Source organism: Myzus persicae, unplaced genomic scaffold (assembly GCF_001856785.1).
Source record: "Myzus persicae strain clone G006 unplaced genomic scaffold, MPER_G0061.0, whole genome shotgun sequence".
Classification (NCBI taxonomy): Eukaryota; Metazoa; Arthropoda; class Insecta; order Hemiptera; family Aphididae; genus Myzus; species Myzus persicae.
Window position 1 is genome coordinate 36,859 of NW_019101277.1, and position 22,970 is coordinate 59,828.

The following is a 22,970-nucleotide window of genomic DNA, read 5'->3' on the forward strand; positions in this document are numbered from 1 at the left end:
TGGTGGTAACTACTTTAATATAATGTTATTTTTGTTATGTAAGTAAGTGTTACGCCTTACATAGTTTCAGTATCACGGCATATTATATTATTATTGTTGTTGTTACTCATCATTTTGGCATGGGTTTTGAAAAAATGATTTGTCTGGACACTGAACAGTGGACGTGCACGTTTTGTTCCACCAGTTTTAGTAAGTTGTGTGAAGTATTCGAATATAAGGAAATGTTTATTGCGTTTTCGTTGTGTCTTTTGCGGAACGCAACTAATGAGATTTTTGAACCGGAATTCGCCAATTCACCTATTATTTAATACTGTAAATTCAAGATTCACTTATTATTAGAAGTCATAAGATTTTAGAAAAAAAGTTACCAATTTTTAAATCTAATTTTCGTCCATGGATGATTGATACGATGGACTGATTTTTGATAAATTTCTGATTGTTATCGCATGTAGCAAACGCATAATATGTTACAGCGGTGATGGTGCAATTAATGTATACACGAACATGTATTATACATTTATACCTCACATATTATAGTGGACTACTAATGTGTATAATATAGTCATATTTATACCTTTCGGTGCAATTGACGTATACGCCAACCAGTAGGTATTAAAACCTTTACGAATCCCCATATTTTTTTTTTTTACATGTGATTTTTAGCGCAATTCATATAATATTATATCCATTTGAACAGTAATAAATACTAATAATGAATAATGACTAATACTAATGTAATTCAAATATTATTCTACGAACGTAATAGTTACATAGCCTTCCACTCAAATTAAACCCAGACACCCTAAAAACTTCAAAAATCCCAGTCCTAAAACTCAATTTTTTTTGGAAACCTAAGTTAACCGAAATTTGAATAAAGCATACTGGGTAATTTGTTTTACAAAATTGCACATTATGTAGCATTTTGAGTGTTTTTTAGGTTAATTATATTTTGTTGTTAGATTCTAATAGTTATTTTTGTCATGAATAAGTATACAATTAATAGGTATTAATTATAACATACATCCATTATTAATTGTTTTAATTGAGAAGCGACCTCTAAATCTTGTGTAGGATGCTACTATGTCATTTTATTTACCAGTAAAAATACAAGTCAATATCCGTAAATATAAAACCGTTTTAACACTATCATATAAACTTACTAATAGATTAATTTTTAATAAATCATAGTATGTATTTTGTTTATTGATTTCCGTTTATTCGGTGGCAAAGAAAACGTTACTCAAAAAAAAAAATTGGCTAGAAAAAAAAGTTGTATCAAGCCCAAAAACTAAAAAACATATTATAAATTGCTGGTTATTAACTAACAAATAGTTCCAAACCATTTCTGAACGTGGCGGAAACAATATTAGGTGGTAAAAAAATTAATATGAGTAAATAAGTAGGTATCTAGTATCTACCTGCTTACTCTACAGTTCTACACATTGTTTCACAAATATTATTTTTCTTATTTATTCCTCAAGAAAATAATGGGCTAAGGATCTTATTAAGTATTATAGTAGTCCGATAAAAATCAATGTCTATACGAATTCATTTTAGAAAAATCACACTTCTCGCCCAATACCACGTCTTGGTCAAGACAAAATATATAAATAACGTTTAGAACTTAAGACTTTTGGGGCAAAAAAATGGGAATACTGGAAATTTATTATAATACATGGAATGTCTATATTTAAAGTATACAACTTAGTAATAAAATACAGAATTTAAAATAACATTTTCGTTTTCTAAATAATTAAAACAAAATTTGATTTATTAAGTCTTGTTAAACTAAAAGTCAAAAACTTTTATTCTTACATCACCTAGAAAAGAACCTGATAAATGCATACATACATTCAAAACAGTAACCTGGCATCAAGAACTACATAAACTAACCTTCCACTTTTTCGTCCAAAACCACATAACAGCCTTAACATTTTTTCAATAGTTTAAAAAAAACGATTGTGCATAATATTTTTATGTGATCGATGTGAGGACAGGTGATGATGGTGGTATACTCCCTAATCCTATAGGTTTCTACTGTTTGTCGATTATGCCACAAAATGTGCACCATCCCCCTTCCCATCTATAATTTATGAATGTAAAAATGTTTTCATCAAGAAGCATCATGATCATAGGATTCAGTGCATAATGCTTTTCCGTTGATCGGAGTAATTGGAAAATAATGAGAAAAAAGTTTTACAACATGACCACAACATTTGTTACAAAAAATAACAATTCAACAAAAATATCGATTTTATTCACATCCATCGTACTTTTCAGTGGTTATTATGTACCACTGCTTACACTCATTCACAGCCCACTTCACGCCATCGCGCATCGATATACATTATACATCATACACCATAATATAATAAAATACAAAAGGTGCCAGGAAAATGAAAAAATGATGGTGATGAACCTAAATTGCCTATTCATAACGCCGTGTAACCATAATAATTTTAGATTTTGAGCGAAGTGATGAGTGTATTCATTTTATAATGTTTTTTTTTTACTGTCTATCATCATTGTTTAGGGCAGTAAAAATGCTTTAAATTTCTACTTCAGCATCTTTTTTGGTAGTAAAGTAATTCTAGTCGGCACTTGGGGGGTCAAAAGTAAAAAAAAGCAAGTAATTAGTAATTACACTAATTAGTTATTTTGTTGTAACTTAAAACTTTTATATAAGGATACTTGAATTTTTTAAGTACATATATTGTTATATTGTACACACTCTATGATATTTTAAAATTCAATGTTTAAAACAAGTATACATATAGTCTGATAGCTGAGTCTACTCAAAATCGGATTTCGTATATAATGATTTTATATCATTGAATTCAAATTCAACACATCCATTACAGTGACCGTCAGTCGACACGACTCATAATGTACAGCAGAGTTGTACCCTTTTGCCCACCTTTTATACAATGGCATTTTTTGAAAAAATATTATACTTATGAATATTATGTATTTTAATACTGATTAGTTGTAAGTCCTTACCTTACATAATATACTTATAACTTATATGTTATAATGTATTTTATTAAAGTAAACTTGAATGAATATGAGAAGAATTTGGAGTATCGAGATACTTACATTTTAAATATTTAGATACTCGCGATCGAACTCGATACATTTGAAAAAAATAGTCATAGCCTACGACGTATAGGATTTTTTTAAACATTTTTTATACACAATTAGGTAGGTTATGAATCTAGACACATGCATTTAACTTTAAATTTTCAAATATTAATTAAGTATAAATGTATCATAATAAGTCAAATGTTAAATTACATGAATTAATAAAAATAAATTGTAGATATCATATCGAATAAAATATGACTCGACAAAAAACTTACAGCAAAACGTAAAGTCCCATTCAACGTGTATGTGTGGTGCGTCACAGTACACAGATATAACTTATTATCACCAGTGCTGTAGTCCTAAAAAAAGCAGAGGGTATACTATGAGTTATAATATTAAACATTGTGTTAAAAACAATGTTTTTTAATTTTGGTACGAAGATTTGATAGTTGGCTGGTACGATCTTTCCCAAAAGCCTCAATTAAACCATTACTCCACTCATTAGAAATCCGTAATCTTTCTTTCTTTGAAGCCCCCAAGCATGTTATAGACGAACAAATATTACATCCAAATTTTCCATCTGCATTAACAATCCACGGATATTTTTCTTTAAATTCGATCCATTGAGACTCATTCCATACCATTGGCCATTTTTTGCTTTCGATATTACTACTACTACTACTAGGACTCACTAACGTTACATTATCGATGGTTTTAGATATTTCTTATTTTATTCGATGGGTTTTCATTATTTGCCGATTTTCTTTTTCTTTCTAATAAACTTCCCATTTTTAACCAACTATCCATATTATAACTGCTTATTAAAATAGATTTGCAAATAAAATAAACACGTACCTTTTTATTGATCGACTGGACATAACTTATACACAGATATGATAAACGAATCACTTTCAACGGCAAAATGAAAAATAAACGAATGCATACACTACACAGTACACAGTATTGAGTATATAGTACACACAATACATACGGTAATGTGCGACGGCTGGACATTTTATTTTTATCTAAAATACAGAAATTACAGCACTAATGTTATTTGATTGTTATATTATCTAATCTACAGTTCATTGCCGTAAATCGCCCAATATATATATATTTAATTATATATATATATAAATTATGTTTTATACAAATTGTCTAACTTAACATTCTTAGTTTTTCTATCAAAAATTTTTATAATAATCTAATGACTTTTATCTTTATATTATTTGTTAATTTCACTACAACAGAGAGTATACGACTTTAATCAGAAGGTATACGGAGTTTATATTAAAAATAACCAGAAAGTGTATACCGCCGTATACCCTCCAGTCTCCACTACAGCACTGATTATGACTAATAGGTTGAAAAATAAATTCGTACAAGTTGTACTGAAATTAAATTTTGGATTTATAAATTAAAATTCATCGCTCATATTATTTTACACATATTATAGTATTATACTAAAACATAGTCAAGCAGTCGCGGTTAGTAGATAGGTGAGTAAAAATAATCCTAAAAAATTAATTTTTTAAAGTATAGCATTAGTATCGAGTATTTGTTGACAAAATTATTTTGTAAAATACTCGAGAGAGTATGAACTTTTTAAAATTGTATCTGTTATCCATTAAAAAAATGTGCTCATTTATCATAAGCACTCTAGGCTCAATACAACCATTGTGATATTGATATATGTAATCGAAGTTCATGTGACAAAAGTAGGTATGCATACGTGGAAACAAATAATTACATAATATTTAAATATTCACATAGAATTGATACAGTTAAACAATATACAATGTTATTGATGTACTCATTCATTGCTCATTTGCTCCACAGTAAAATAATATTTGACTGCTCAGTATTTTCTTTATTTTTGCACCACAATAAAATATACAACAAAATATATTTGTGCAATAGGTACTGTTAATACTTAATACGAACCAATATTATCTTATTAGTTATTATGTATAGCTAGCATAGGGTACCTATTTGATTTGTTCTTGTAATATTCCTAGCAAATATACAATAGTAGTATTAAATAAGTACATGAATATGGTGTGCCAGTCTTTAAAAAAAGTGATGGGGGGATATGACACCCCAAATCCCTCCAAACTCTCCCCCCTAATTATGCCACTGTATTACGCACTACTTTATCATGTGCCAAGGTGAGCAGACAGAAAACAGTTTAAGAAGATAACAATTAACTATCTCTATTTCCTGTAAAGCTTTATAATTTTTAATTTTTTTCTATACTTTGTTGGTGTCGTGCAAAAAGTGATAAAGTGAATTTATTTCAAAATTTGAATTCTCATTACTTTATAATCATAATATTATTATTTCACTTAGTCAATTTTCAAATGTCTAAATCACAACATAGTTGCCAATATACAAAAAGTGACAAAGTCAAAAAAACAAAAAATATGTTATATACCTAAATTTTAAATTAAAAAAAAAAATTATAAAATGTACATTAATTGATCACTTTTTGAACGAGGTCGGCAGTTTGTATATTTATATTATTTGACCTTTGCTTTTTTTTTTACAATTTGCAAAATATTTTTGTAGTTCCATAATCCGCACTCTTTACAATTTGAGCTAAAACGTTTAATAACATAATTATGTTATTATATATAATTATATAATATTTAAAACATAAAAAAACATTTTAAATGAAATAAAGATGATTTTATTTCATATTATTAAATTAACAAATAATAAAACATTTTCAACATAGTGCAATACTTTATAGTTTATAATAAATAAAAATGTGATTAATTTTATATATTTAACGGCTTTACAACCAACATTTCCAACATGGCTTACTGATACTACAACAAAGTATTAGCTACAAAATGGCAGTGTCAGCCTCAAATATTAATATTTTAAGGCACATAGACGAAACATTACTGACTGTCTACTTATACAAATATCTCCATCTTATTGGTTTTACGAACAATTTTGATTTGACCGGGTGCTATGTCTGGTAATCCTAAATATTTGAATGCTATAGTTACAGTTTGGTCACCAAAACTCGCATCGAACCTGCAGAAGGATCATTAATTAATGGTTTTAAGTTGTAAGGTTGACTAAAAAATTACCTAGTAGATATGTTTACATCTGGTGGACTACCAGACACGTTTTGAATAACTAAAAACAGTTTGGTGACTATTTCTATGACGTGGCTAGTTTGAAGAACAATATCTCCCTTTTTTTTATAAGAGCTATCTGAAGGACCAACAACAGGTCCTTGGTGAAATAAGCATCCACTTGGTGATGGTGACCACTCTCCACCCAAATCATCTTCTTCTTCGGGACATCTCACATAAGCCTAATGAAATGTTTTTACATACAAAAAATGCGAACTTAAATAACTATCTAACTTACTGATTTTATATGAAATACTGCAACATTATCTAAAAATGGTGATAATGATAATCGATAAATATCTTCAGCCGGTACTCTGTATTTAACTTGTAAGGTTCTATGGTCTAATATTAACATAGACTTTGTTGAAATCACAAGAAGAGTTGGTACAAACTGAACAAAATAAAAATGTATTATTCCTTAGTAAAATGTTAAGAAAGCAATCACAAAATAACTACTTTGCCGCTACTCCGAGTAATTTTGTTTACTATATCAGCAAACACAACATGATGATCATCACACTGCAAAGCAGTCTTTTTCCATTGAATATGTTGCCTTAGGCGGACATAATCACCAATAAATGGGTGTGCAACACTCTGACTATAGCTTGCTTTACGATTTTTAAATATGATGCTGGCAGTGACTTTCTCACGCATACGATTTCTTGACGTCTGATCTAATTTATCCCGATATTTATGACACTAAATTCAAACATTTTATTAATGAGAATAGAAAATTCATTATATTATATTTTTTATTTGAATATTTTACATATTTATTATTATTTATTAATATATTCAAACTTCTAATAACTTGTTATTCAGTTACATAAAATCAAGATTTTAAAAACATTTATTATTTTTAGTTGGAAATAGAAATAACTTTTTGTGGTTTAAAAATAATTTTTAAAACATTTTCAGAAAATGTTGTTTTCAAATCAATGATTGTACCTCTTCATCTGGTGTCTCAAGTTGTTATCTATACTATCTGTTTTTATTAGTTAATAGTGCAAAATTAAATTTACTAAATGTACGCTCATTGGCTTATTGCATATATTTATGATATGAAACTATGAAAGTATTTCTTTATATTCACTTGATAAACAATTTTCAACTCCTTCAAAATTACTAAAATTGACTTTTCTTGGGCCAGTTCTTTAGATTTATCTTTTAATATTTCGTAGTGTCATTCCAAAACATTTACTTGTATCAAAAACCCATTGATATCTTATTCATTGATACACTTCATTAATAGTATCTCTGTTTTATGTCCAATTAAGTTTAATTTGTGATTTAGGTTTAATTTGCACGTTGAAAGTTCAAGTGGAAAGGTATTTAAAAATTAGAGTTTTATTAAGCAAGTTGCAGGTGACTTTAAATTGTCAACATATTTGAAGTCTATACACTGCACATTGCTTAGGTCAATATTAGAATATGGTTTTGTTCTAAAGCGAAGGTTCTTAACCTATGGTCCACGTAGATGGTTATTTGGGGGTCCTTATCTTTAGGGGTTTATTTACTATTTATCACAATTTATAGTTGCATTGTTTGTTACTAGGTGTTAAAAAACTGTATGGCGTTTATTGTCAAAAATAGAATTACAATTTTAAGTAAAAATTCAAAAAAGTTTAAAAGGATGCGATACCCATATTTGTTACCTCAGTCTTACTTATACACCATAAATGTACACTTGGGCATGGTTCATACTTTTTCTTATTATTTTTCTATTCAATTATTAATAATGACATTTATTCAAAGTACTTTTAAATAACATACTCCTGTTTTTTTATATTCATACAAATCTAGAACTTACTCTCCATTTGTGATGTAGTGTCTCTAATAAATAATGTGTGTGCGCAAATCGAGCATTAGACAATGGTACCCAAGCTCTACAAATAGGCGACTCAGTAGCTTCACTTAAGCTTCTTGATAATCTCATCAAATATTGACGTTTCTGAAATTAAATATATTTTATATTATTTATTAAATTCAATATAAAACTTATATTTGTTTGATGTTAAAATATATTTAATATTATTTCTTACCTGCCAAGTTAAAACTGTTCTAGTAATGCATTTGGCAGCTGAAATTGTATCAGTAATCCTATACCAAAACAGTATGTTTAAAAACTTATAATATTTTTGATTAATATGATAAATGATATACCTAAATTGTTGATATTTATTTGATAAGTTTTGAGAAGAATTCTGTCTTTTATGTCTATGCCAAGCTTCTTGCACCAAAGCTGCAAGTTGGTTAAGACGTTCTGCTCTTAACTGTTCTAATTCCCATACGGACCTTGGAGAACGTACAAATACTTTGGATACACCATACACAAACTCTCCACTGGGTATTGGTAAGCACACAACTAATGCCCGTATAGAACGAGCTGTGTTGCCATACCGAGGTCTAGGCCAAGTAGCTGGACTAAGCATTTTATATCGTGCAAGAAATTCTTCAAATGTAAGTCGATAGCAAAAGCCTGATCTACGCAACCGAACAATTTCAACAAGGCTAAAATTCAAAAAAATAACATTTATAGTTTAAATCAATGAATTGAAATTAAGTACAATTAATTATTTATTATTTATTTAGTGATTACCTAAACCATCTAACTTGTTGCTGTACAAAAGAAGAGTCAAAAGAGTTTACTTGACAATGACGATTAGGTGATATGCATGTTACATAATGGCAACGGCGACCAGATAATGTTGCAGAAAATGCTTCTGCCCAAACACGTAATTGACTAGCTGGATTGGAAACAGTAAATGATGACATTCTTTCTGGATTTCCTGAAAAAAATAATTAATAAATTTCAAAAATGTGTTTGATTTAATAGAAATTGATTATTTGTATTTGATTGTATTTTAATTAATGTATGTTCAAACATCAAAATTTACCATCATGAAAACTTTAATGCTGTAAAAACAACAATAACATTATATTTTTGTTAACATACACATATTTTGTTTCATTTTTAAAAAAGTTTAAAATATTTAAACAATATAAAGTTCATGACCATACGTTTTTGAATTGAAATAAAAAGCAGGTACACCTTACATAAATCAAGGACCTTATAAATACTATGTATTGAAATATTGAATAGTATCTAGTTGATATAAATATATAAGCTTTCATAAAATAACCTACATGGGTACAAGTATACTTCATTCAAGTTAAGAAGGAACCAACTCGGCCAGTTTTTTTTCAGGCAACACCTGTCTGTAACCACCGCTCAGTCATGTTGAAGTACCCTATTCCTGCTTACAATTCAGCCTCCAAGATACCTTTTAAACATGAGTGGAGAATAAAATAATATGCCCATACCACATTATGTTAAGGTTAGGTTTACCTAATTTAAACGGTTTTTCTACAAAACAAGAAATACAAGAGTAGCTTTGCTAGTTTGTAGGTATTGGACACTGACACAGATAACAGATATTATGCTAACACCCTGTTAATTTATAAATGATTTTGCAGACTTTCATTATATGGTCAAGGATTGAATTTAAAAACACAAACATTACAATTTAATATATTACCTTCAGGAAACAAAGACTTCAATAATGGATGTGTACCATTATACATAGTAGAACATAACAAAGGACTCAAACTGTTTTTATTTTTGTCAACAAAAGTATTAATATTATACTTAACTGGGCCCATAAAATGATTTAACCTGAAAAAATAACAAATTAAAATCAAAAATAACAAAAAATACTCTAAGAAATATGAATTTAAAAAATATTATTGTAGCCAATTTTTTTTTTTTTTAAACCACAGGTATAATATATAACTATGATAACTTAACAATTAAATAGATAAAATTTTAAAATAAATAAATTTTAATTTGAAATGTAATTTAACCTTAAATAAAAATTGAAGGTAAATTAAAAATAATAAAAATAAATGATAAATAAAATTCATTAAGAGGATGCCACACCCGCATGTGTTGTCTCCGTCTTACAAACGTACAACATAGCAAATACTGTTATGAGCGAAATAGAACCACTAAAACTGTAATCTAAGCTAAGTTACCGAATTTTTACACTAAACAATAGAATATTTACCGTGCAATATTGCTTTTATTTTTTGATATCACAAATACAAGAAAAGTTTTTATTGTTTAAAAATTCATTATTTCAAACTTTAAAAATTTGTTTTGTATTTGTGATATCGATTAAATAAAGACGATATCGCACAGCAAATGTTCTCTTGTTAATAGTGTGAACATTTGATTGCTTAGATTGGACTACAATTTGAATGGTTCTATTTCGAGCATAACAGTTTTTGATATGTTGTACGTTTGTAAGACGGAGACAACACATGTAAGTGCTGCGTCCTTTTAAATAAAAACAACTGTTTAAATACTTTAAATACTAGTAAGTGAATTAATTTAAATAGGTGCTTATTTAGTTTTATTTAAATAATTTGATGACATTTAAAATTTAAAACATATTAATAAGTAATGATATTCAAATTGAAAATTGATATAAAATGTCAGTAGTATTATTTTATTTTGCAAATTAATTATTTTTTAAACAATGTAGTCATTATTGGCAGTAAAAATTATCTTATCATAAAAAAATTATTATTTTTACATGAAACTGTCATTCAATGATATTTGCTCAACTGCAGAACTGATTTGGTCTTCAGAAGATGATGAACTGTACTGTCGTTGTAATGCACAAATTCGTTTAAAAACTGTTATACTATTACTATCTAATATTAAATCATCCATTATACTCAATAATCCTCCATATGTCTAAAAATGTACATTAAAATTACTATAACTAAATGTTACATAAAATGTATTAAGTTAACTCTCGATTATTGGCAAAATAGGATGGCACAGCACCCCAAATAAAGGAATTTCTCAGTTAATTCGCAAAATACAAATTTAAACAAAAATGCTATTATTGTACTAATAAAAAATTATATTATACAGGGTGATTCACCAACTATTCTCATTCTTTTTTTCTTCAGTAATGCAGTTATTTAAAATCAGATTTTTGGCATTTTTAAAAATATTTCAACCATATTTTTAAATTTTTGAGGTTTTTTGTATTACTTAAGAAATGTCAACTGTAAATTATTCAGTAGATAATTTTTCTAAAAAATTAGACGTATCAGAATCAATACACGCACATGTAGTTTTTGAGTTATTTAACTTTACTTTAGGTTTTTGGTAATGTATATATAAGATAACGGAACTATGGTGATTTGAAAATTTTAGTCATTTATATTATTCTATCGATATTAAGAATTCTTAAAAATGGCCCAAATACAATAAATACTAATTCCAATATTAAGTCCATTTTATATTTTTGTAAAACTATTTTTAAGGGCTACTATCCTTAGTACAAACACTTTAATAACTAAGAAACTACTCATTCAAACTTTGAATTAGGCATATCAAAAAAAATTAATTTACAGTAAAAATAGGAGGGGGGATCTCATTTGAAAAACAACAAATTTGTATTGCCATGAGTTACCCCTCAAGTAGTACGAAAAATTCAAGAATTTGAAAACATATTTATTATATTTAATTTTAAATAATTTTTTTCAGAATTTGAATTAATTCATAATTATAGAAAAAAATAGGGTGAGCATGCTTAGTGAAAAACTCTGTATGGTATTAATAGTATTTAAAGAAAATTAGATATGTACATTTTGTATTTACTATTTGTATTTAAACATTCATATAATAAATATAATGTTTATATTTATTTTTTCCTAAAAACATATTATATTGTACATTAACACTATTTTTAGTAGCTTCCGTGGTACCCTGGGGGACCACAAATAATCGAGAGTTTACTATACAAATTTAATTGTATGTAGTTTTATCCAGTAAATATTTTATCTACTAATCAAACCTAAAACATACCTTGAATATTAATTCACAAACTGATGTATTATCATAAAATGGAATAAGACACCATTGTACTCTTTCTATTGCATATTCTTGTTGCTCATCTTTTAATGTTGCTGTTATTACTAAATTATGGATTTTATCATTACAGGAATTCAACACAAAATTATCCCAATCCATCTGACTATCAGAATAATCAAAACCAAACGCATCTAAAAATCCTAAATTTCTTCGTTTATATTTTGCTTCAGCTTTAACACTTTGGTTGAGTCTTGTTATCAACCATGAAAATAACCTAGTGTACAATGACTGAGCAAGCAGGTCCTTGATGTAACGAGCTTCTTTTGCAGAAAGTCCAGATGATAATACTGATGATGTAAGAACTTTTTTTAAAGCCTCGCCATCAGTTCCTAATAATTCACCAAGCTCGTATAACTCTGAAAACAAATGTAATACAAATTTTATTAATAAGCACTTAAAAAGACTTATTTCTGTTATCCTGAATTTTCAAATTATTTTAATGACTTATGATTATCTAAATCTGCTAAAATGTTTTCTTCAATTATTGAGCCATGTTTAATGTATTTAAATAAATACTAGTTAAAGAATACCAACTATTGTAAATATTAATTATTAAAACTGGGAATAATTTAATTAATATTTAAGTCATACCATAATCATTTGTAATAATACACCCTTCAGTTCCATCGATGTTATTAGTAGGTACCAAATTCAAATTGCCCAATTTTAATATACTGCTAATGATCTTAAAAATACTAGTTATTTCAGATTCACTAAGTCCCAAAATCTCAAATCCATACTGTAAAATGCATATAATAAATATTTTAAGTTATTATTAAGAATACGAGTATAAAATGTACATAGTATTACACAAACATTAATTAGTAAACATGTTATTTTTTTACTTAATACATAACATATTTTTTTAAATATTAAAAAAAATAATTATATTAATTATACCCATCAAATTAGGTCAAAAATACAGAACTAAAACAAATATATTTAAAAAAACATTAATTTTTTACCTAGAAAATACAAAATACTTGAATATTTTTTTTCTTTCACATCAAACAAAATATGAAATAATACAAGCACTAAAAACATAAAAATAAAATACTTTAGAGGGTATGTGCCAGAAAGACCTGACAGATAAAAATAAAAATTTGATACTTGTTCAACGTATAGCAAAAATTATGAAAATCATATGGATGATAAATAACTTATGTAATATACTTGTAAAAAATAATATTTTGAAAAAATTGAAAAAAAAAATAAAATATTGGACTTAAGTAACGTTTTTACCATACAATTTTTTTTTTATAAAAATTAAGACTTACAAATGCTGTAAATGACTTTTTTGTTTGGCTAGCTTATTTTAAATGTATGTAAAAAAATTGGATTAAATATTAATTACAACAAAAATTATTTAATTTTTCAGGTCATTCTGTATATCTAAAAACTAAGACCAACAACTATGACAAAAAAAAAACAAACTTTTATCAAATATTAAATCATATTATTGAATACAATTACCTTTATTGATTGATATTCTGATTGAAAATTAACAACATCAATTTGTCTAATACGATTACTGCATTTTAAGTAAACATAGTTTTCTGAATTTCTGGTAAGTTTTAAGGATTCTGAAAATCAAAGAAAATTAGTTAAAAATTGATTAGAATTAACCATCCACCTTGTGAACACAACTGAAATAGAATGGTTAAATATTTAAGTAATAATTATCTGAAGTAGCATAGTTTAAAACCGCTATTTTATTACATTTAAGGATACACGTAAATAGACCAATTATTAAGTTATTAATTATTAATATATAAATAATTCTTTACTAATTATTTATAAATATTAAATAATATAATTTAATTGGTAAATATTTTTAGTTTTGATAAAACTATAATATTTACTATTTCAATTTAAACTTACTCAATAAATGAATATCAGCACCATAAATGAGTTGATAAAATATATGAAAATTCCTATTCAATGCACTTTGCGACGTTACCCTCGACTATAAATAAATAAATGATAATAAAAAATTACAAATTTTCACACTTTAAAAACATTCAAAATCTTAGTATAAAAATAATAGGGATATCATACAAAACTGAAATCCAAGTCATTTTCGAAAATAAATTTTTCTTTTATACACAATTTAGTCAAATATTAAATAAGCAAAATAAATTGGACATATTAAAATACCACAACTTTTTGTATGCTAATATATTTAGCTAGCTGTATAAGTGTATAACCTGACTTTGTTCTGGGAAAAAATTAACAAATATAAAATACAATACTATACAGGTATTTCAGTTTTAGTGTATCTCAGTTTACTAGCAAATTGTTGATGTACATAGCTTAGTGAAATAATACAACCGGAATGGGAAACCAAAAGTCGCAGATTGTATTAAGTACTTGCTATATTTTTTAACGTGGTTCAAACTTCTAACTACTCTCAAAGCTTTTATGATCTCTAAAAACAAACTCTGAGATTTTCGTCAAAATCAATAGAGTATATTTTGAGTATACAAGCTAACAAACGTATACATTTGGTTTAAAAATACAGTTTCTATAATCAAGATCATGCAAACTCTATGAATTGATGCATGATCTGCTCAATTAAACCAATGATAACCATTTAAAAACAAATAAAAAAATTGAATTTCCATCATAAATTTCAAAATCATAGTGTGATAACCCTCTTTAAAATGCTAACTTTGAAAATCATTTTTAAGTACAGGGTCGTAAGAAAGGTACTATAAAAAAATGTAGACTCCAGCTATCACAGTCTCATTACTCAATTAAATACTTTGTTAATTTGATTCTCAAAAAGATACTAAGTGCAAAAAAACCACACATGATATAATAAGAGTGATGTTAAATCAATTGCTACCCAATAAATATGTTTGTTTGTCATTTATCTTTTAAAAGTAGAAGATAAAATTATAGCCAGTAATCAATAACTCACTTTATCCAATAAATCTATTTGCAGCATACAGAAAATGAACAAATTAATTATTTAATTATTAGAATAAACCAGAATTACACTTACATCCTGTAATTGTAGCACCCACAATATCTCCTTTAAAATTTAATTCTAGATCAACATGTTTTATCTGAAACATACAATTAAATATCAATCATGAATCAAGTAATTTAAATTAAATTAAATTATATATTTAACTAGTAAAATTACAAAATAATTGTAATTACTTACAAAACGGGAAGCATCACTATGAATATGTGTTTTGGCATTCCCAAATGCTGAAATAACAATCAATACAATGAAAAGTTATTTACAAAAATTAAGTGTTACAATCCAACTTACAATTTAATATGATGTTAGCATTCAACAAACGTTGATTGAGCAAATTATTATGATTATTGGTCCCACATAAACAATGCAGCAACATTGAAATAGAATGGCTTTTACCTGAGCCAGAAATACCTTGTAGGACAACACATTGATCTTGAGCAGCATCTACCAACCATCGAAAAGCCCAACTAGCTATAGCATAACTAAAAAAACAAAATCAACATTAACACTGCATTATTATTATTTTATACAATTGTATAATAAATAGTAAATAGATATATTAGAAAGATCATTACAGATGTGGTGGTAAATGGCCTGATCTTGGTGACATATATATTCGACATAGAGGTATAGAAACTTGATGTGCTTCTTTATATGGATTCACAGCAATAAGCATATTTCCCATGTATGTCTAAAAAATCAACATAAAAAATTTATTTTTAAAATACTATTCAAGTATTATGAATGAATAAGAACATAGTTTATTATGTAATAAACAAATATTAAACAATGATTACTCATTAAAAAAATTAAAGAAACACAAACAACAATTAACACAAACTATTTATAAGCACCTTAGACATTAAATTAAATAAAACAGAATTTAACATTATAAAAACATTATGTAAGACAAAACAATTTAAAATTTAATTTAAAAAAGGTAGACAACTGGGTACCCCCTCGTGCTATACAGTAGGCGTCGAGTAGGTCACTGTAATGGATGATATTACATTAGAAATACATGATATAGGATTGTATACAAAAAAAATAATTTTTAGTGGAGATGGTCTGTCAGCATATATCAAGTAAATGTCATAATATTATGTTTTTTGCTATTGCTATTAAAGTAATTTATTTTACTATCAGAATTATTATAAGTTGATTTAACTTTTTCTGAAAACATTAGATTTATTATATTTTAATATTTAACTATTACAATAGTTTATATTTCTTTTATATCATATTACACTTATGTTATTACCTAAATTTTGAGTCAATACCACCTTGCCATAGAACAAGTACAAGTAAATACGATCATGGTATAAATAGCTAATAGCTTAAAATTAATTTATATAGGTATTTTAAAAATATCATTCCATACAATTAAATGTATAATATAAGTGAAAGTATCCATAAATAATATTTTCAAATTACAACAATATAACTAATATTGTAATTCTATGTTTTAATTTCTAATTTTGTTTTAATGTTAAATTAAAATATCTAAAAAAAAAATCTTTGTAAATATATTTTTTAGAAACAGTATGAAATGAAAAGTTACTAGAGAAGATATTTTTTAGTAATAATCAACGACCTATGAGGAAGGAACCTTGTATTCAATTTTCAAGTTTTTTGACTGCAAAATATTAAAAAATATAAAAAAAATATTAAAATTAAAATTAAAAAACAAAAAAAAAATTAAAAATTACATGTCTTTAATCAGCTCGTGTGAAAATATTTTAAACATTTTAGCTCTTAATAAAATTACATTATAAATATATGGTGAAAATTTCATTAATTTAAGGTTGGTCATTTTTGATTTACACCAAAAATCCAAATCAATTTTTTTTAACACTAGAATTCTAGTTTATCATATTTTGTTTTTTGTTTCACCAGGCTATTTTGAAAAGCTTTATAATCCATATTTATGTTCAAATTAATAAATATTAGATTTAGAACATTTAATCCTGTTTAATACTTTAGAAATCTGAAACAAGTTCCAAATAAAAAACATTATTGTATAAAACCAATTGCAAGAGAATTTTCAAAAAAATGTAGTTTAAAATGTATGCATAGAATATAATATATATTCGAATAATAAATAATTGTTTATCTTCTTGACCTTGTTAATAATAAATAGTATATAGGTTAGGGTTATATTATACCAATATTACATAGTCGATAAAAATCTTAAATTAATCATTGTATCATAAGATACATAAATACATTACTATAGCCTGTAGGCAATAGATCAAAATAAGATAACTGGTTTTACTGACATAGTGTATTAGAGCCACTATTAGTGGTAGTGTATGTAGAATATAGACAGTTTATATTCATAGCCCATAGGAAATAAATCATTTTCATTAACATTTAATAACCATACAAATATAAAGATTTTTTTTAAATACAATTACATAATGAAAGATTTTAAAAAACCAAGTAAAAGGTGAATGAAATTCATAATGATGTTTTAGGTCGTGGGTAAAAATTAAATTTAAAATAATTAATAAGTAAGTATTTAGATCATAAAATGTTTTAACTGTAGTTTCTTGTTGAAATAATTTTTAGATTGGATTAACTACCAATAGTATGATACTTATATTTTATACCACCACGTTTAATATTATTTTATTGTAATAACTCATCTTTATTTTGAATTTTAAACTTAAAAAATATTTATACATATCATCGGTTTTTAATATTATATTGTAATGTTGTATTATTAAATGAACCATATAACTGGTCAGATTTTTTATATCAGTTGCAGACGTTTCATAAGTAATTAAATTAAATTATTTATATACTAAGCAGTATTATACAATTAAAACATTTTGAAATACTGACTTTATCTACAAAAGTCTCTTTGTAATCAAGGATAAACATATATTTTAATTTTGAACACTTATAAGAGTTAAATTACTTACATAATTAGTATTTGAGTCATATCTACAATTCAAATTTGAGATAAACGTTTCTTCTGTCAATGGCTCTAGCAATACACTGTCCCAGATTCCATCTTCATCATTGAGATCCATTAGGAAGTGAGTCTTATATCTATAAAATCCAAACTGAAACCTTTAGCATCATAGAATACATTATAGGCATGAAATGTTATAGTATGCCGTGGCAGGCACTATCTGGTACCATATTGATTGTTCACATCTAATCCACTTATTATTATAACTTATAAGCACCTGTCAACTATAATAGTTAGGTATCATTCAAAACAGAAATATAATTGTTTTCATCTTATGTATTAATTTATACTAATAAATTGTTAATGAAGATATACAACACAAATATTTTAAATAACAATTTATTAAACCTTAATTACCAAACATCAGATGAATACTAAATATAAACTATTAATAATATTATACCATAAACAGATTTTTAATTTTGATCAGTACCGTTTTATATACATATTTAATAAATAACTTAATTTTCTAATAGATTAATACTTCATAAAAAAAATATCAAACGCTCATTTCTCATTACATTTCTTTGAGTAAAAACTTTATATAAATCCAAGCAATTTAATTTTATGGTTAGAACAGACGAAATTCAGTATTCTACTATAGTAATATTTTATTGACAATGAACATGAAATGTATCATTCTAAAATAATGACCTTCCAACTTCAATCCTTTTCTTTGTTAAAAAATATTCATAAATGGCTACACAAGTGTATCAATAACAATGTAGTTGCATCATGATTTATCTGTTAACACTTCTCATCTATTTATATTTTTACTTTATGAAACTATACATTTTAAAAAAAAGTAGAAAGGAGAAACTTCAATCTGTGATATACTAACACTAAACAACTAAATGTATGATTAATTTTTAATTCAAACAACTATATACCGATCAATAATAACACATGTCTTAGCTTAAAAATGTATTTAATAGGCCCATAAATAAACAATTATTATGAATTAACACCTGAACTATAGCATTCAAATAAAGAAATTAATTTAACACTGAATGTATATGAATACGCTTATTTTAATGAATTCAATATTATCAATTAATTAAAAATAAACCACATACCAATATTTATAATATTATATTTAATTTAAATTGTATAGTGAAACGCATATCCATTAAACACTTAGACATATTTTACTTACAATAGGTACATTATTTTAATACACTTAAGTAGGTAGTTCCATAAAAATCAATGATAAACTCAATATTTCAAACGCCTAACTAAAAAAATAGGAATTAAATATACTAAAATGAATATTTATTAGAACTAGTTAAATGACTGAGTATTATATTATATTATAAAGATTAAAGGTGGGTACATACAAGATAACTCAAGTTTTAAATAGGTACCTGCAATTTCATTGAATATCAAAAATTAAGTGTTTAAATATTTAATACAAGTGCAGTTATCATAAGTGCTAATTTAAAAGTACCTAATATCCACTAAAATAAGTGCATATTTTAGTTTACTATTTAAGATAACTTAAGCACATCAAATATTTGCTACTTACTAGTAGGTAACTACCAACTATCAAATTAAAAAAAAGATAACTTACTTTAAAGTCAACAAATTGATGGAAAAAGTTAATAGATACTATTAAATAAAACTAAAAAAAAAACAAGAAATTTATAGAAACTAAAACGTTTTTAAATAGCCTAAATTTAAAACAAAATTTTTGAAGAAAAAAACTAAGTATTGATAAAATTATCGGCTGGTACAGTGATAACTGATAAAATAAGCAGTGCAAGTAAATCTGTGAGAAATTAAAAAAAAAATTATACCTTAATTATTACTGTAATTGTACAAATATATTAGGCGTACAATAGTTAAATCCTAAATAATTAAATTATGCTTAAATTTAAACGATTTAAACTCTTTTATTAAGATATTACATTGTTGAAGTATGATAATTATTTATTTATTTCTACTCAAATCGTGATTAAATAAAAATCGTGTATATGTTTTTAATAATGAGCAACAATGGATGGATATCAAACGATAGACTTATAATTGTATTTAAATTTTAAATCATATTATGTTTGTAATTACTAATTATTCTTAATTGATTTTATACATTACCCATCTACTATTTACTATTTGCATACAATTTATGTCATGTTACATATTATTAAAGTTATAATGTCACTATGGTTACCTATAGTGATTGGATTATATGCTCGGGGTGTATATGTATAAAAGAGAAAGCTTAGAATTAAATCTTAATAATAATATATTGATTTTCTTTTCTGGGCTTCTGCTCCCCTGCTTTCGTCCACCGGTAACGTTGTTATGTATTCGGGTGGTCGCGGGGTAACAGTACCTAGCTAATTTGAAAAATAAATAAATATTCAGGCCTAGCTAAAACGAATTGGTTATTAGTTATTAGGTACTTAATAATTACTACCATAATGAGTACCTAATAATTAAAGTCAAAATACCTAAACATATTATTTAAGACCGAAATACATACAAAATTCAAAATCACTTACAAGCTACAATGTTTTCTATTGCTGGTATAGTTTTTGTACATATTGAAATAAGTAATAACTATAAAAAACAATATAAAGTTTATATAAACCTGCCTAATTAAAGTGTTTCTTTAAATAAAAGTATTTTATAGAATTATATTATACCGTACGTGCCCACACATTATATATATACTTTTTCTATTGATAGTATGGTTTACAATATACATATAGATTATACAATGTCTATAATGGCAGCCTAATTTTTTTGCCAGTGAAACAAGAAAATTTTAGTCGTAATATGTTGTGCCACCCATACGACTCACATATTTTATTCACTCGGTACCATGTAAAGACCCTCTTCTCCCAGACAACTTAACTTGATTTCGCGTCAAATGTATTCTACAGGAAATTTGTATTTCATACTTCAATAAAAATAATTGTTTATGATTAAAATAAGTAATTTCTTATTAGGAACAGATGTAGTTAAGCCCTCAAGCGATTTTTGGTGATTTTTTTTCAAAATGTAAATTTTTATTTACTTAATTTAATAAAACTTTCAAAAAAAGTTATTCAAATTGTCTTTGGTCTAAATACTCCAAAATCATATTTTTATGTTTAAAATTAAAAAAACAACTTTTTTTTTAGATGTGAGTTTTTTATCCTCAACATTTTGATGAAGTCAGAAATTACCTATCGCCCTTACCCACCTTTTTATGTTTTTATTAATAAAGTAATAACGACAAAAAATTCGATGGAGGGATCGGGTGAGAATATGGTTAAATTGACCAATGATTACATACATGAATAGGAAGGTGTATTTATTATGATTACCTATAATGTTTTAAATATCAGAGGTACCTTCTATTGAATAAAGTTTTAAAATTACTTTTTTCGGTTTAGATTCGTGGGAAAATCTGCGTTAAAATACGTAAAATCGTGAACTGCAGAGGATTTTAACTTTAACCCGAAAATCGCTTTACACCTATAAACTGCATTTATGCTTTATATAAAAACTGCTATCATGAAAGTCTTAATCATTATTTATAAATAAATTAGAATTATGAAAATTATATGGCCTTTAACTTTGTGTGTGTGTGTGTGTGTGTGTGTGTGTGTGTGACTGTGGGTCAGCTTTTTGTAGAAAAATGTTTCAATCTTCAACTTTGAAAGCTTGTTGCAAATTTGCAAAGTAAAAACAAACATTTTTCACCAAATACCTATTTATATAGCATTTTCTAGACTTGATAATTTTCAAAATGTTTTGGTTCTTTTTCCTTTATAAGACTAGAATTGTTCTACTTTTTTAAGTTTTTCGCTTTATGTATGGTAACATTTTAGTTTGTAGAAAAAAAAGCTTGAAAGTGTAATTCAAGCCTTAAAAAAAAACATTTTTATACTTTTTGATTATTTTTCTTTTAGATTATTTTGTAATAATTGTAAGAAAAAAGCACCATATGAAGGGAGAGTATTAATAATAATATATACTTATATTAGTATTTTAAAACCTATGGACATTTTTTACTTGCAATAATTATGTTTTATAGAAATTGTAAATATAACTTGGAAAATAATTTTTTCATCTAAAAAAGAACTACCTGAACCAAAAAAATACATTTTTATAACTTCTAATGTGAAAACCCAGTGAAGTCACTATGCTGTATAATATACTTTATATACTATACCTATATATATATTAATATATCATCTGTAGTCCTGTAGACTATAATTCAGTGTCGTCATTGGGTAGGTCATTAGTCATTACTCAATATAATACCTATGGATGTGTTCAATTTTAGTCAAATAAAAATTCTTTGCATATAATAATAACAAAGCCGTTGTGTTGGCTGTTAAATCCTAAATACACTATAATATTTATTATTTATAAACTATAAAATATTTATTATTAAGCAAATATTGAACTTACAGTTATTAATATATCAACAGTGTTGATTCAACACTTGATACACAATAACCATGACCAATTATGATTTTCTCGTTCGAATTTCAAGTATACCTAGATAAAAAGTTGTTACAAAAATAAATGCAATCAAAATATAACTTTTATTTGCTAAAATACGTGTTCAGGTAGATACAACTACGATCACACACAGAACCATGTATTAAGCTCGTAAACCCAGGTTTTCTATATATTTCCTATAAGGCTATAGTTAGAGCAAGTTCCTCGGTATTTTTTATTTTAAATATTTATACATATTAAAAATATAAATAATGCATAGTATTATTGCATACCTTAACTTTTAACAGTAAACACGAACAATGAATTTTTTGCAGTGAATTTAAATAAAAGTATATAATGTAAAAGCTAGAT

General features: G+C 25.9%; 1 protein-coding gene across 4 annotated transcripts; it reads right to left on the minus strand.

The window, feature by feature from the left end:
- Window positions 1–5,818: 5,818 nt before the first annotated feature.
- On the minus strand, window positions 5,819–19,844 carry LOC111028506 (unconventional myosin-Ia). Of its 4 annotated transcripts, XM_022307170.1 has the most exons (21): window positions 19,315–19,345; window positions 18,106–18,235; window positions 15,754–15,869; window positions 15,470–15,660; window positions 15,359–15,405; window positions 15,194–15,257; window positions 15,110–15,123; window positions 14,068–14,152; window positions 13,660–13,769; window positions 12,778–12,925; window positions 12,121–12,542; window positions 10,832–10,995; window positions 9,773–9,909; window positions 8,833–9,022; window positions 8,397–8,744; window positions 8,276–8,333; window positions 8,044–8,184; window positions 6,690–6,932; window positions 6,472–6,624; window positions 6,186–6,415; window positions 5,819–6,129 (listed from the first exon to the last, which is right to left on the minus strand). In XM_022307170.1, the coding sequence occupies exons 1-21, from the start codon at window positions 19,323–19,325 to the stop codon at window positions 6,006–6,008; spliced, it is 3,126 nt and encodes a 1,041-aa protein (XP_022162862.1). In that variant the 5' UTR covers window positions 19,326–19,345; the 3' UTR covers window positions 5,819–6,005. The 4 variants fall into 4 exon arrangements, with proteins under 4 accessions (XP_022162862.1, XP_022162859.1, XP_022162858.1 ...); XM_022307167.1 differs by lacking the exon at window positions 19,315–19,345 and adding an exon at window positions 19,729–19,844 and having other exon boundaries at window positions 8,276–8,744; XM_022307166.1 differs by having other exon boundaries at window positions 8,276–8,744.
- Between the last annotated feature and the right edge of the window lie 3,126 nt (window positions 19,845–22,970).

Coding starts and splice junctions, on each gene's coding strand:
- LOC111028506 (XM_022307166.1), bottom strand. Junction 12,926..13,659: donor CAGAATATCAATCAATAAAG/GTAATTGTATTC, acceptor TGCATTTTACAG/TATGGATTTGAGATTTTGGG. Junction 8,745..8,832: donor CAACAAGTTAGATGGTTTAG/GTAATCACTAAA, acceptor TTTGAATTTTAG/CCTTGTTGAAATTGTTCGGT.